This window comes from Zerene cesonia, chromosome 9 (assembly GCF_012273895.1).
Source record: "Zerene cesonia ecotype Mississippi chromosome 9, Zerene_cesonia_1.1, whole genome shotgun sequence".
Lineage (NCBI taxonomy): Eukaryota > Metazoa > Arthropoda > Insecta > Lepidoptera > Pieridae > Zerene > Zerene cesonia.
In genome coordinates this window covers 32,498-50,235 of record NC_052110.1, presented here as the reverse complement: position 1 = coordinate 50,235, position 17,738 = coordinate 32,498, and the positions used below count along the sequence as shown (strand labels likewise).

Here is a 17,738-nt window from a genome sequence, read left to right as displayed (position 1 = left end):
TAGGGATTGCGCGGCAATGATTGTTAGATTATGGTGGAGATGGGGTGACGTGACGTGACGTGCGGTCTGCGCGCGCGCTGCCGTCTTGGGGCAGGCTGATGGTGAGCGATAATGCTGCGCTCATACCGGCAGGAAGAATAGCGCACGCTTGCGTCTGTTGGGCGCGGACGTGGTGGTGGTGGTGGTGGTGGAGGGGGAGTCCTCGTCCTCGTCTTCGTCCTCGTCGTCGTCGATCTCGACGGTGCCGCCGCCGCCGTTGGTGTTGCCGCCGTTGCTGCGGTTCCCTAGGAAGGCGCGCAGGAAGATGGGCCCGAATATTTTAAGCACCATACTCGTTATCTGCTGTACCTTCTGTTCGATTATCTAGAACACACACCGCCCTTGGCATCCCATTATTGTTATTCTATTACTTTGCACTCACATTTTGTTGAACGCGCTTTATTTGCGTTTAATTTAAGCCAATGCATCAACTTTAAACAATGAAATTCCATGTATCTCGGATATATATCATTTTAACTATCATTTAATATCAAAATGTTTTTGCAAAGTATAGATGAAAACCACACTGAAATATTCTGTATCTATTTGTTCAAATAAAAGAATAACATTTTTCATTTTCTACTATTTATATACAGCTATCCTTCAACTATAGAGGACAGCTCAAACGATAGCTTCTAAATACTCGAATATTCATGTAATAAAATGTAAGACTTCAGTGTGTTTATCCGTCACATATAACATAGTTATTAATTCAATAGTTTCGTCAAGGTACACATTAAACGCATATATTAGATTACAACAACTAAACTCAAGTTTATGATTGAAATATTCAATATCGTCACACATGATGGCACATTGAAAGATAACAGAGTTAAATCATCCGTAGCTGAGTTTCTGTTGTAGTTTTCCAGATGTAACGATTGCATGCCTCTGTACGAGTAAGCTAAACAACGAGTGACGTCACGCGCGTGTGACGTCACGTGTGAGGGCGTCTGTGTTACCTGCGTAAGTTGTGGGAACAGCTGGCGGAGGATGCCGATGGTGCGCTTGTTGCGTTCGCTGAGCTCGGAGCCCGGGGCGCCCAGGTTCAGAGTAGCAAGGGTCTCCTACAACAACATTCCTATTATTATGATATGGTCTTTACTGCTGCATCTGTGTAAGTACTCGAAGAACGATGACGAGCCTTGCAGAAGCGTTTATTTATGTACTTCATTCTTCATTTATCAATTTTATTCTCGTTAATATAATAATTATCTCTTATTATATGCAAATGATTAGTATGCAGTTATAACTGTTACACAAATTTTTTATTCTGTATACTTATACACCGCTTTGCGTTGACACAGTGGTCAAATAAGAATGTATAAGATAATGGTGACTAAATTGTAATTGTACATAATTACAACAATTAAATGAAGTTTTAATGATGTCTATTATGCGTAAGGGCAAGGATTTGAACTCTGCAACTGTCATCCATTGCCCACTGGGCCCACTTAATAGCACAATAATTGCAATTCCCATACATTTACCATTTATCTTGGTACGAGACCTGACGCACGCGATATTGTCATTTTTACTTCTTCCCTGTGACCGATGACTTAATAATTGTCAAGCCGACATTCATATGCATTAATACTGGTATTAGTTACATAACTCCTTATGTAAGAACAACTGGTGCATGCGGTAAAGTATGAAACGTGTTATTTAATTATGGTATTTCACTTACTGAACTACTTATGAACATTTTCTATGTTTGGTTTTATAAATAAGAATGAAAGGTATGTAACTTAAATCGCACAGTAGATTTTTGTTTTTCAAATAAATGAAATACAAAAATAATGTACATTGTTTTTAACTATTGCTTCACTTGATCGCAGTAGACGACAACAACAACATCGCAAAAAAGCAGTTAGAAAAACACTTAATCTGTACACACTTGTGCGCTGTTGGCGGGGGCGATAATTTCGATGATCTCAGGCTGCGAGTCGAGCGACGGGTCGGGCTGCGGCGCGGGGTCGGGCTGCGGCGCGGGGTCGGGCTGCGGCGCGGGGTCGGGCTGTGCCGCCGGCTCGGGCTTCGCCTCGGGCGCGGGCGCCGCCGCTGCCAGCGCCATCAGGCCTAGTATAAACAGTGCGCTTCTCATTGTGACGATTGGGAGCTGTGCGTGATGATTGTCTGTAACAAATTAGCGTACAGTTAGCTACACCCGTCGGTAAACAGTCTCGATTGCAATTTGCAAAAAATTCTAATCTATACTAATATTATAAAGCTGAAGAGTTTGTTTGTTTGATTGTTTGTTTGTTTGTTTGAACGCGCTAATCTCCGGAACTACTGGTCCGATTTGAATAATTCTTTTTGTGTTGAATAGTACGTTTATCGAGGAAGGCTATATGCTATATAACATCACGCTGCAACTATTAGGGGCGAAAAAATAACGAAAAATGTGGACAAAACGGGAAAAATTATTCATTCTTCAGGGCTTCTATTGCGTGCGCTGCGAAAACGGTTCAAGATACGAAAAATATATGTATGAAAGAATTATTCCTCTTAAAATGATCTAAAAAAAAGTCCACGACAGTATATGTCTATCTCTAAAGTTACCTTATTAGAACCATTTTTAGGGTAATCAAAATGGTCGAATTTAATGCATTATTTGTAAGAGTTGTAACAACGTAATAATATTAATCTTTATCCAAATAAATATGTTATTGATTAAGAGTATTTAATTGTGAACAATATTGTCTTTGACGTCATTTAATTTCAATGAACACCTTAAAAGATATTACAATTTTAAAATAACACCGACAAAAATCAACATCAATCAAGATAATATTTTGGTTCTAATAATTTCACAATTATTAACACTTTTTTTTTAGTTTTGATGTAGATAATAATTAATTATAAGTAGGTGTCATAGCTTTCTTTATAGTATTGTTTGTTTTAAGGATAGTGTTGTGTTTTTTGTTTCTAATAATTTTGCAATTGGTTCTAATAATTTCACAATTATTAACACATTTTTTTTTTTTTGTAGTTTTGATGTAGATAATAATTAATAAAATTATTTCCAAAAATAAATATTATGCCCAAAATAACTACTCCACGCGGACGAAGTCGCGGGCACAGCTAGTATTACATATGAATTATAAGTATTATAACCTTGGATAAAACCAAACATTTTATAAGTAACTATGATTATAATAAGTCTAGTTCTCAATAATCATAAAAATTTCCTTTGATACGATATTCAGTCCGCATATCACATGTTATATTTGTTTTCGATTCTACATTAGTAAACTGCCATCGAGACTGCCGAGCCCACGCGGGTCCATCGGTCGCAGCTAGCGGCGAGCGGCGAAGTGGTCCGCTGCGGTCGCTGCGGCCGAGCCGTTGCGACTTTGAACTCATTTCAAATGGAAAGTTACAAACAACCTTCACGTTTTTATACAATAATTTTATTATACCACTTTTATTTCTTAACAAACATGTGTATGCAATAAAAGTCCTTAATGTTACGAAAATAGCGAGGTCAGTTTCCTTGTCTGTCCGTGCAATTACACCAACTAATTGATATGTGACAAGTGTCACGCTTAATTGCTCTTAAAAGTTTCTGCTCTCATTTAAAGTGAATTGATTATATTTTGTTAACAAATAGAACTTTCCTTCGTACATATTTTACAAAATTTATATTCGTTTTCAACCTTCATCATTGATTGATTGCCTATACCAATCGACCGGATAGAGGTCTCATTATATTAGCTTAACAAGAATAGCGCTGTTTTTTTAACGGCATTTTCTAAACATTAATTGTCAATAAGTTCGGCTCCACGTTTAACAACCTATGTCCGTGTGTACCTCGCCAAGTGTACTTAAAGCTCAACAATACCATTGAAATATGAAGTGCGTAAGTTTCCGCAAGTAAAGGTCACGCCTTGGCCTAAAGTTGTCGCGCTGACCGCGTGACACCGACCGGCGCGGGCGACCAACTGCGAACTGCGAACTGCGAACTTTTTTATTTGTGCTTCTTCATTGGAGGCAACTAACTACACACGTGATAATGATGTCCGTGATATTTTAACTATTCGGTAATTGTATTTTATTTCGTTTTTACTATTCTTCATTTTATTATTATATAAAGGTTTTATTAAAGGAGTACCTATAGTTTGTTATTGCAAATAACGGTAGCTAGGTTGTAAGGAGCGAGCGCAACAAAGCGCATTTTTGTCAGTGTTGCCACCGGAGCGCGGCTCCGGCTTCTCGGCGACGCTCTGGATACCACGATAAATACATGTAATATTATCTATTCGATAGTTACGTATTTTCTGTATATTTCAGAGGTCAATCATTCTCTTTATTTCAACGTTTGCTTCTTGCAAACTATATAAATACACGGTTAAAGTTCAATATTTCTGAATACCTCGATGAAGTATTAACTAGTATTTCATAAAATTTTCACATGATTTCACGCGAAGTAGGTTTTTGTAAAGCCATAGTGTTATAAGATTAATTGGATAATCACAAAGTAGGATACAATAGAATTCATACGGAGTTTTTATATAAACTTGTCTTTTAAACAATCTGGTTGTTTTACTATGAGCATTAAAATTATCGTCGTCCTGTGAGCTTAGAAGAATTCTTTTGTATTGCTTGAGAATGACAATTTTTTTGTTGCGCTTTGGTGTTTCATTTTTAAGGCTGTTTATTAAATTAGCACGTCTTTACTATTTGATTGCGAAAGATCTTACTCAATGAGCGCATCTTAAAATGTTAATTCATGCAAATATTCGCTCGACGCCTATGTTGTGCTTATCACTTATGTGCTAATCAATCAGTCTGTCAGAGCTGTTACGTATTTACGTTTTTTTTCGATTATTTATGTTTATATGACAACCGGTATAGCAGTATAGATTATCATAGCATGATCGATTAATTGATTGCTGTAATCGAACAAAAAACGTGTTTTCGTATAATTATATATAAGTATAATAATTAATAATTATATATAATCACCAAAAGAAAGCTAAATTATTCTATAAATGACTTTTTACCCCTGAGATGTACCACGGGCGAACTGCTAGTTTAAGATATATTTTAAACAAAGAAGTGACATATTGCGAAAAACACCCAATTAAATTCATAATAATAATGCAATTACAATAAAAAAGCGTTATTAAGTCCATTGTTCTTTGTGTCGTTTTAATTGTATCGGATAAGAATAGCAATTTTTATTGTATCTGACTGATAGTTGCAACATGTGTTTTAATACCTATTTATTTGAAGAAGAAAATTATATAGTAGCAAATTCCTACTTTTTAACAATAGTTGTAATCTGTGTAATGCATGAATATCGTGTTTTTGTAGAAAAAGATAAACATATTGCACGCTGCACGTTGCTTAAATAATAATTTTTTATAATTTGTTTTAAGCTTCTTTAGTAAAGATCAATCTACTCACAGGAGCAGATATAATACAAATGTAAATGCTAATTCAAAATAAAACAACGTTCAATTGTCTCAAAATATCAATACGCTACATTTTGTATATGTTTTCAACCAAAAGGTATATTATTTCACTGTAATAGTTTTGCGCAAATGAAACATGGCGTGATACAAATGAGGCAACACCTCGAAGGTTAGACAGAGCTTACAGCCGGAAGTTATTTTCACTCTTTGGACGAAGGTTTCCACGAAATCGCTGTACGGTTTAATTTATTGTAAGTAGGTAAATGTAATTACTTAGCACCGAACTTACTATTATATGATTAACAAAGGTAAAACTATGTATACAGTTATACCTCGTTTAAAATTTAACCAACTATCAAGCTTAGTTATATAAACTCAAACTCACAACATACGTCAGTAAGTACGTTTAAATAAATATTGTGTGGAATTTAATAACAAAAGCGTGAGCATTACCAAGAACGCAAGATACATAATGGCCAAATAATGGCGGGTTGGTAAGCGATACACCATGGGCACGACCTCGCCGGCCGCCGCGTACGTAACCGCTAATGCTGCTCGCCCTGCCCACAGACACAATGCGTGCTCAAATTTATGGCGTTTAAATTGCTGTTTGTGTTTCTTAAACGGCCATCATGTTATGTAGTCACGAGACTGATTACTTAACAAGTCCATAAGTAACAAAACAGCGAACTCTCGCGAAACTAGGATCGAATTCGTTTATATGGTGCATATTAAAAAAATAATAAAACTTCCTCAGCGTCCAAACTCCTAAGTTGTTCCGTATGACATAGTTCGGTCACATTTATTCATAAGTTATAAAGCCTCTCACTGAGGCAAGCCACACTAACAAGCCAACATAATTAATATGTTTTTTCCTCTACGAGTTACAAAGTAGTGTGGTAATTATAATTTGATACAATATCGCAACGCTCGGCTCAAATTGCGAGCGGTCGTAAACTCTAACAGTTTGTGACATCGTTAGCTGATCTATTATGTAGGGACACGCGACAAACATGCATTCAATATTCAAAAATCAGAGTTTCCATTTGAGCTTATATTGCATACACTTAAAGATCATATTTGCACGAGTTATAATAGAAGTACAGTCGTGTCTGTGTGGTCGAATATTGTCCGATACGGAGTCATCTGGGCGGTTGCCTCACCGCAGCTGAAAGATAATTGAACTGTTGAGAAACTGAGCGGCCAATTTATAACTTATTTTTGTCTTACAAGTGCCTCCACATTTTGAAAGATAATATTGTGTTCGCGACGAATTTATCGCTTTAATTTAATGATATGTAATTATATTTTCGAGTTCATGTATAGAGTATATTTTAAATTAATATGATTATACGACATTATTAATAAGATATTACACTTTAAGTAACATGGTAACGATGATTTCAAACGGCGCGGTTAAGCAAATAGAGTTTAGCTCATATAGAGTTTAATTATGTTAGAAGCATATTAGAAGCACGTATATAATTTATTATACAAATTTTATTTATTTATAAAAGTACTTAAGGTGATAATAATTCACGAGAGAGTGGTATAGTCTCTACAATAATAGTTTAATAAAATATTGCTCCACATTTTTCTTTTTGAAACAATTAAATGTAATAAAATATTATTTTGTTACAAATTATAAAATTATATTAAATTGACATTTGCTAGTAAACGCTTATTCTAACGTGTATTTTTAAATCTACATGCAATTAAAATAAATATAAATTTGATACCACTAATTTTTTATGTAGCTAACATTACGATTAACGTCTCGTTTATTATATGTGATTAAGATCCAATGGCTATAGAATCATTGACCTTAGGAAACGAATGTTTGTTTGTATGTCTATGAAGGTAATTATCGCATTAAGTAATTCGTCAACATCAAAACATGTACATAAGTAAGCAGATAAACATTCACACGCATTCACCGTCGCGGCCTCCAATCTTTGGCTGCCATATTTATCTACTTATATTTACTTGAATATAACATAGTTAAACATGAACAATTACGTTAAAAATACCGATAGTTTTAATATAATGTAGGTATCTCGTAACTGGGTTGGGTAATGTCGGCAAAACCCCACATAAAGACAACCATTAGCGTTGAGTCATTTCAAATATAGCGTTTTCTAAATCGGTTTAAATCGAGACCTTATAACACCCACTTTAATAATTATGCTGTCGCAATGATTAACAAACACTAAAAAACATTTATGCAAATAGTAGCTTATGTCATTATACGTTGGATCAACTCTTTTAGATCACAATCCAACAATTTAACACCAAAAGATTCAAATATTTTACGGTCTGCTGATCGAAATGTTATAATGTTAAGTGACGTAAGTATTATTTACACATAAGTGTGCGAGGCAAGGAAACAACAATACTACTATTAAGCAAACATAATGACTCCGCGTTAGACTTATATTATTTACTAGTTATACGAAGTGATTGTTATTTAAGAGTAGACGGTAAGTGGACAGTCGCTCACGTAACGCACGCGCTCCGCCGCTAAGCCTTCCGTGGATATATCTTCCTGGACATCAACGGCAAAACCTTCCTCGTGTTAATAATAATTAAATGAAGTGCCTATGTGTACACTAATTACAAGGTTGTGCACCGATATAGGTGGCTAAAAACTGAAAACATGGTGCGTTATGTGGACGTCGCTTGCAAAGAATAAAGCTAACGAATTTTATCAGAAGACTTGTTCGTTATATTTTTTCTTTTAGCAATTATAATTATTTAGAATAACGGATGATTGCTAAGTTGATTATAACTTAACAATTATATAGAAATACAAGATTACTATAATGGGAAGCCTTTAAAGATATCAAACACAAGCAATTAAAATTGTTGGAATGAAATAATTAGCAATAACAATCTGAAAATGGTATATGTTTAATCTGAAAGTTAAATCAATTTACAACACGTGTGTGGTAAGGCGCAGGGAAGTGACGAAAGGCTCAGTTGGCCGGGTTGCAGGATGCGCGCCCCACCGGCCCCACCGGCCCCACTGGCGATAATGCGATCACTAATCGCTTCATCTTACTTATTGAATATCAAATTTTTTCGTCAGTTACATACGACATGACTTTATCAAAGCGTTCCTAATGAAGAGCAGAATGTCCGCACAATGCGTATTTAGCTTAATGCAAAATGCAAATATATGTGTAAATGATTAGTTTTATGACAAAGGAAATATAATCAGAAAAAGAAAGAGCACAATAGTAGAAAGTTCTATGAAAATATTCGTGTTTGGTTTCAATCCATAGAAACGGCTTATTAAAATCATTTAAATTAACGAATCAAAGCAAGGACGTGTGATGCAATGTCGTGGTTGATAATGATTACACAATCCCGGGTTTGTTGACGAGCCACATGTCACAGAGCGCATGTCACCGGCGCGGCCGAGTGGAACCTCATTGGTGTAATGAAATAATTTGCTAAGAACAATGCGACCTACGTAATTTGCGAGTGGCGTTTCCGGACGTGCGTAAAGACGCAAACACGGTCTTGTTATGTGAGTCCCGCGTGTGTCGGCTCATGGGTTCCACTCTAAATTTACGTAATTTAAAGCTCGTATAATAATTTCTTGCAATTTTGTAAACAATCATTACCTACTCGTAAACTCGTTTGTGTAAACTTTGTTACATTTTTGTGCTGAATGCTCGTGATACATTTCGCGTATTATATCATAATAGTATAAGTGGCTTAAATGTGATTTTTTTATGATACTTAAAGTTATAGTAATGGTCATGTTTGTGTAGATAATATGTAAATAAGTGCTCTTATATTTTGTTTTACACTACATGCAAGTTTTTTTACATTTTTTATAATACAATTTTCACGGGGAAGTGTATTACAATGTTATAAAAAAGTTTTATAGTCTTGTCTTTATAATATTTATTATTTGTTTAGTTTATTTCCTTAATTTAACTTTTAACATCATTATTCATTTATGTTGTATAACGTTTCAAATGGTATAAAATTTGTAATTAACCGCTTAAATGTAGTACGGTGCTCTAAGGTATTCAATGTTCGTTTTTAATGCATATGATGTCGCCAGTGACTTCGTCTAACGAGAATAGGAAATACCCATAAAAATGCGATGATGTACCGTGTTTAAGTAGACCATGTCACATTCGGGCCTCCTAACTATTTCAAACAATAAAACTTCTTACAGTATCGTTCCTTTGCAACGTGAAAAAAAGACAAACAAACAAATATATTTTCGAATTTATAATCTAAGCAAGTGTGTTATATTATCCCAATTCTAAATACCCACTACTGTTGTATGTTGAGAAAACGATAACATGAGTTTCGACAATATCTTGGCGCGGCAGCCTGCCGCGGCGGCCTTCTGTGTGCGACACCGACCACTTTTACTGAATTTTTATTCCACATCACACCGAGGTTATAACCAAATATATTGAACTTTGAGATACTTTGAATTAACTAACGTGTTCTTTTAGTGATTTATTATCCAATCAATTAATATACATATTTCTGTCGTCAAATTAAATACATGTAAATAAAAATAAACATAAACTGTGGCCTTCATACATAAATAAATATGAGAGTTTAAATAAGAACGAAAAAGGGCAGTTGGTTACTTAATTCAATTAAATATTTTAATATTTCTGCCCTATTGTTATCTAAAATTGAATCATTGATTTCATCGTGATACTAGATGTTTAATTTACAGACAATATTTGTGCCCAATTCATTGCGTCACAGCTAAACCGTTCGCAAATTGAAAGAATTGTATTGCGCCGGAACCGAACGATTTAATAACAATATTATCGATATCAGCGGCCTCGCCCTCCCCCCTCCCCCTCCCCTCCCACCTCAAATGTCACCTTGCTTCTATGACACTTAAACCAACAAAAAAATGATTTCCATGCAATATGCATACAAACAAGATACGAATTTAATTGACAACTAAAGAGACTCGCAAAATGTGTCTTAGGTTATTTTGTTATTTTTAACATAACTAACAACATGCTTTTAAGTTTTAACTTAGTTTTGTCATCCGAATTAGTAAATAGTAAAGTTGCACTTTTCGGTTTTTCAGCAAGTAATTTTGTATTTACATAAAATAAGTTATTGATGTGGGCCAAATTATTGTTAAAATAAATCTTATTATTGAAAAGTAAAAGTATAAGCTGAAAAAATATAAATGAAGTCACGTTGCATATTGGCACCCAATAAAAGCCGCGTTCATTTAAATTTGGTCAATCATATGATTTGAAAACATAATGCTCAGGTCGCGGAAACAACTTAAGTTCACAAGAACGGTGCAGGAGGCTTGCAAAACTAATCGATTAACTGGCGTTGCCTGTTCCCCACGCGTGCTGCAACGTATTGTGCTGTACCCACTGCTCCCGCGACGGTAACTTTTGCGAAATTCTGCCCATATAGTAGAAATAATTCTCAACTATCCATTTATAAAAGAATTACTTCGAAAATAGAGTCGTAGTAGGTTTGTACGCCCAAGAGGCGCTTAGTTATAGGAGATTACTGGCAAAAGATACGATACACGAGTACGTCGCACGCTGGTATTGCAGAAATCCGTTAGGAATGAACAGATGAAAAATACGATGAAATAACTTATTTAATGAATGCTATTACGTACGTTTAATTAGTTTAGTGCATTATTATTGCGAGCGCGCTCCTCGGAGTGTTGACGCGGTCGGCCCAGATTTGATTTGACACGATTTTGAAATCAATATTTTAATTGCGAAGAGAAACACGAGAAACAAAGCCTTGTGCTTAATTCTTAATAATCAGATATTTATCGGCCGTGTAACCGCCTTGATCGAGAGCCTTCGGTGTCGCTTACGGCCCGTTCACCACGAAACTTATTTACTACTTCAAACTCAAAATCAAACATTTATATTTTATTCAATTAGATTTATTTTAAAACCGTTTTTGAATCGTCATAATATCTATTAACAATAAAAGTGAGTTAGTTATAATAATGTCTGTCACCTACTCTTTTGTTTAATTCGGTGTTGTTGTGTTCATGTAAAATGCTAATAAATATATACCGAGACGGTTCGGTAATATATGGAACGTATAACTTTTTTTTTATTAAACAAACATTGTTTTAATATTATCTGCAACTTCTATTGTTTTAATATTATGCAGCACATAATACAATTGCAAACGACATAGACTAAAATTATTTTACATAAGTAAGACGCCTCATTTTTCGAACTGCATATTATGTAGCTGAACTGAGCTTAGCAGTACCGCTATTAAATTTCAAACGACAATATCGTATTTAAATCAAAATAAAAATTAAGATGTATAAGCCTTCCTTTAAAATTAAACACATGTGCCACGTAACTAATTATGAATAATCGTAGATAAACGTGCTTAATCATTTTTCATACAAAAGACATCAACGAGCAGTCTGACCTACGGCATGTAAAATCTGCGATTTTACCATTTTCAGGTAATTCGATTATGCTCCATGATCTATAAAGAGTTGCTATAATTACATAATAAAGTTAAGTACGTATACGCGTTTATGTTACCGTTTCCTATTTTATTTGTCATGAATATGGAATAGATATTTTTATAATGGTGACGATTCTATTTTTATCAGTTAAATTTAGGAAACATTCTGAATTCACAGAACAGAAATAAAAAATTTAATTTGGGTATCTCCAAGTTGTTTCTATATAAGAAAAGCCAATCAACGTAATCACTATTGTATTTGATGAAATAACAATTAGACAAAAACACCACAATAGTTTTTATACAATTAGCAAACGGAAAAAACCATTCGGTTTCAACTGAATTTAACAATTAACATTTTCAATTCTATTGATTTTGTTAAAAGTCAGAGAGAGTCAATGAACTTTCAGGGTGATCCCAGATGGTATTCAATTTGTGTCATCTGTCACCATTATTTTACTTAAACGAGATGCCACATCAAAATATACTAAGTATTATATATTACATCACTCAGCTACTCTTTTTATCTATCAGGTTCATGGCGCCCAAACTGTAGATTTCGCAATAATTCCTGTGGTTGTGTTTAGTCTATGTTACTGTATTCTATGCCATAATATAAAGCTAGAGACTATTTGTTTGAACGTACTGAGCTAAAGAACTACTAGCCCTCTAACTAAGAAATATAAATTATCCTTTGACACGTTTTCAGTATCAGTGTGCGCCAATGTTAAACACGGCGCAGGCGCAGGCGCAGGCGCAGGCGCGGGCGCTGTGCAGCGGTGCTGCGAACGTTACTCAACTCCTTTCGCTTTCAGTGACTCACTGACCGCATAACACTCAGATGCGTATTCATTTTAAAAATCTGTTCTTGTTTTGTAGTAAACTTCGAAAAATGTTTGAGTGGGAAATAGGTGATGGTTATGGTTATTATATAATATTTATTACACGGGTATTACGTCGAAATTTAAAGCCGATTTAAGAGTACTGCTGAGAATATTTGTTTTGTTCTGATAATTTCGTTATGTAAGAAATGTATTTGATTTTAAACTGACTACAAGAGAGAGAGAGAGAGAGAGAGATGTTCTCAATTGAACTGTATTTTATTTTTGGGTTTGTTATTTTCGACTAGATGAATTTGATGCCTCTTTTTGTATTTGAAAGAAGTCTTCCGTGTTCTTTTTAATTCAATTCGGTCCAGTTCTAAATATTTCAAGGTGGTTGAGGTTTTTGTTAAAATTAATTATTAATTATTGTGAAGGTTGTTTTACACATTATAACTGACTTCACACATTTTAATAAAAGTCGTATTTAAGAAGATTTTATTTAATCACAAAGTACACACAATGTGTTTTTCTTTAAATATAAAACGAGAGTCACGTTAAAGATTTGACCTGATAATTTTTCTCGTTTATATATTTTCATTCCTAATCTTATCTTTATTTTCATGTCAGTTTTATAAAGTGAAGTGTTTGAAGCAAGACTTTATATAGCGGAAGCTATTAAAATTTTTGTTAGTAGTTGTCAATTTTTTATAGAATGGAAGCCAGTTTCTGGTCACTGGTAAACACTTTACCTTGTGATATAATCCTTGAAGCATAATTATAACATAATTGGAATTATTTAATGATGTCAACATTTCGTAATAAAAATTCGATGTCATACTATATTCGAATATTTCAATATTTGATTTCGTTAATTTTCAATTTCTGGTATGCAATTATCGCCAACAAATAACATTAACATTGCTTTAAGACAAGCAAATAGACTGTGTTTGCACGCTAAGTACATATTTTCAGTAGAACATAAATATTGTTTGTATAACTTTACAGCGCTTGCGCAGAGCGACGTTCCGATAATAATTTCCAATAAAAACAGCTATCAATCATTCGCGTCTAAACTTTAATTACATATTAAGTTTAATTATAAAGGTTAATATATCGCTTCAAACATGAAAGGTCAAACAGAATGAGGTGGCTAAAAGATGATATATGGACACTTAAATATTAGATTTACGCATGAAGGCTATTTCAATAAATATATTTAATAATTACTTCTCATAAAGACAAAAATATGCATTTAAAGTCTCCGTTTATTGCACATAATTGCAGACCATACAAACGAAATAACATAATTTTATGACCTCTGCCCCACCGTTTACTCGTTTAATGTTATACATTCACATTGCGTTGTTCATAATTAACGCGAACTATTTACGCGGTGAAAGGAAATTGGCGATTTTAAACTTGAATATTTTGTAATTTCGTTTAATGTATGTAATTGTATCGCGCAAGGTTGACAACGTCGTCCCAGTTCTCTTAATTCGATTAATGTATACAGCCTATATATAGTTCTCAAAATAGAGTAATGGGGAATTATTGTTCTCAGAATGACAATATTGACATGCAAGCGTATTTAGGACAATGTACACGATAAAAATACAAGAAGTTGCGAAAGCGGATATTTTTATAAGGCTCTCGACGTGTGACCAGTTCCTGATCAACTTATCAAGTCCTAAAGTTGGCAAGTTAATTGATGTGTAACAATAATATGCTAATGCGCTCTGCGAGAGTCGACCTTCGCCTACACTCACAAACACTAAGCACTAATTACAAATAAATTTTATTTAATTCTCAGATAAAAAATTACAACCTTCAAATTATGTAGCATTAACACATTATATTTCTTTGTATATAGGTTTTTTAATCCTTGTATACGTTAAATCATTCTATATACATAAGTGTTAAAAAATAATGGTACTCAAAATTATTTGTAACTTGAAGTTTTTAACGTATGACAATATACTATATATACAATACAAAATTTACCCAAGTGAATAAATAAACGCATTAAAGCTTCTAACCGTAACTCAAAAATTCACTAACACAACCTTTTTAGTTTATTCTCTATATGTTTGTAAGAGTATAATAAAATGTATTACTAATTTCTGAATGTTGAACAATAATTGAAAACTTACTTTTTCACTTTGATTTCATTAGTTAATATGATTATATGCTGTTTTTGGTAATTTTTGCGGCAATTATCGTTCAATTCGTGTATTAATTACATTTCATATTTATTATAACACGAACGAGTTACCGCACCCACTTCGCCCCCATCCAGTCGACCTAGTTTTGGACAACACTAACTTATATATAATCTGTAATTTTATTATGTTCATGAGATGCTTCAAAAATATCAGATTCATGCAAATTTTGTTAATTTAACATTGATATTAGACATAAAGAAATAGTTGCGAATTATTGAACAAAAACAAGATGAGATTGTATGTGAAATTTATTGGTTACAAAATTTTTGTTCAGAATATTTATATATCAATTATAATATGTTTTCTTTACATTTTACAATTCACATTTTTTTTAACTTTTTCGAACAAAAATTTACTAATATGTACTTGCATTACTCATATGGAATTTCCTAAGCAAAATTTGTATTTCGTGAAATATAAACATGTAAATTCGTACGCGTTGAAGTTTAATTTTTGCGAATGACTCAATTATTTTCTTGAAATTCTTATTGTCTTCTTTATGAGCTATCTGCGTAGAAACTTCCGCCTGTACAACCAAACATGGAATTATTAAAATATAGGTTTCCCAGTAGGTGTACGAATATTACTGTCTTTGAAAAGCAATTGTTCTATCCTATTTCTGCTATTTAATTATTTGTAATACACTGCTCAGATCTGATGATTTATAACGTCATATCCTGGAACATTATTCATTGCAAACACAATGAATATTATTCAGTTCATAATGTATTTTCATTTAAAAGGGTAAAAAGGAAGTCTTTTTACATTCATATTGACATATTATTCCTTTAACCTTTCTCTCTACAGCTGCGGTATTACGAATTGTGACACGAGGTGATGACAGATTTACGTCTACTCTATAAACTTTGTATGCTTTATAAAGTCACGGAAGCTTCACCTGACAGATTTATTAGGTTAAATTGTGGTAAATGCCACATAGGTCGTGGGTTGTGGATCCCGCAAGGTGGTGTGCGCATGCGCGTCAGTGTGCGCGAGAAAGTGCTCTGTGAGTGACGCAATGTTTGACGCAACCGAACGTGCAGTTATAGTCTGGCTCCTTCTATACATTTTATAATTCATTTCGAAATGCGCTAATTATTATAGTTTGTAATTGATAATTTGCAACATTGAATTGTCTATACGTATACGTATACAATAACCTCAAGTAGAATAAACGTTCATGAGATATGCGCATTCGTCGTATTCTTGAAAAATTGTACCCAATTGTTACAGTTTATTTATTATGCTTAATACAAAACGCAGCAAAAGAGTTACAAGTTAACATTTTTTATTAAATTGCATTTGCATTCCAGTCGCGTAATTAAGTTTATTGCTTTACTTGGTTTTAATTACCTGTTGTCAGGCATCAGCACTTATATAACACGCTTCACGTCCTCATGACCGACTCCTGCGCCGCTCGCTGCGGATCCCAGTGCGTATCCAATACAAATATTGCGTTTAATATTTATTCATCATTATTGACGCTCTGCATTACATATACCTGTTTCATAACGATTTGTCTATGTGGTAAAGTTAATTTTTTGTGAGAATAGAAAAATAGATGAGAATATATTCCATTCAATTAATTGTTTTGGAATTTTTGTATTTGCAAAAGACAAGGGAACAAAATAATTGAATTAACCAGCAATTCAGCAGTTGGTCGAAGCAACGAGAGCGTGAGCATTCTCAATCTATTACTCATTTATCTCGTAACAAGCCGCACATTACGTCTCGATTGCATCAATTTTCAACATTATATTAAACACGAGTCGTCAATTCTTGTCTAATATTCTTACAAAGTACAAGCCGATAAAGGGGAAGAAGTTACAGAGACGAGTGCGAAATGCGAAGAGGCCGCGACATTGGGGCCGAAGATGCACGCAAGGTCAGGGTCGTGGCGCGTGTGCGCCCGCGCCGCGCGTGTGTGCTCCCACGACCATAGATATAATAATACACTACGGTGTGAACAGTTAAATTGTATGTCATTAAGGTTTATCTACATCTGCATTCTGCCAACAAGTTCACGACCGTGCAGGCCTCACGAGTTCACGGCATCAGAATGAATTAGATCTGTTAGCCAATTCCATATCTGTGAATGGAATTATAAATTTGGCATTCTCACAATTGTCCCTAAAAACCACCACGTGTTCTTAATTACTAATGTTCATGTTGTACGCGTGGGTCCCAAATTCAGTTCTGAAATCGATATCCATAAACCGTCTAGATACGCAACGATTACACCTAAAATATTTGAACTATAGTCTTTAAAATGCTGTAAACAGTGAAGGATGAGGCAACACATCCATAAGGCTCCATTAGAACACGATGCCCTTATACAAATCACCTGTTATGTCGAGAGTAGAGTCGCACGTGTCGCTAATGGCGAGGCCAATGGTCAAAGGTCAGAGTTGAGTCTCCTTCGTTAAGTAACCGTTAAGAGCTTGCGACAGCCGCTTCTGCCTTAGGAGGAGCACAAAACGCCAGACTTGCACACGAGTCACGATTCCTTGATCAAACCGTTAGGAACATTTTGTTACATTTTCAGTTACAGCTCGCCACGTGTAAGAGAAGTTCTATTTCAAATTTGCTGGTGTTTCCATTAGGTACAAAGAATAATTAACTGAAAGGATTTATTATACATGTACCTAATATTTGGCAAGACAACATTAAAATCTATTATTTAAAGTTGACAGGGCGGGTAATTACGATCGTAATATATATCGATGAGGTACGAAAGTAGGTTATTAAGCAATTAT

At 34.3% G+C, this 17,738-nt stretch overlaps 1 protein-coding gene across 1 annotated transcript in view; it reads right to left on the bottom strand.

The window, feature by feature from the left end:
- Positions 1–6: 6 nt before the first annotated feature.
- LOC119829114 (inactive angiotensin-converting enzyme-related protein-like) overlaps positions 7–17,738 on the bottom strand; it is a 24,358-nt gene continuing 6,626 nt past the window's right edge. Inside the window, exons 2-4 of the mRNA XM_038351503.1 lie at positions 1,937–2,175; positions 1,002–1,106; positions 7–363 (exon numbers count right to left, since the gene is read on the bottom strand). Of these exons, the coding sequence (XP_038207431.1) occupies positions 121–363; positions 1,002–1,106; positions 1,937–2,143 (555 nt within the window). The 5' untranslated portion in view covers positions 2,144–2,175 and the 3' untranslated portion in view covers positions 7–120. The remainder of the gene's footprint in view (positions 364–1,001; positions 1,107–1,936; positions 2,176–17,738) is intronic.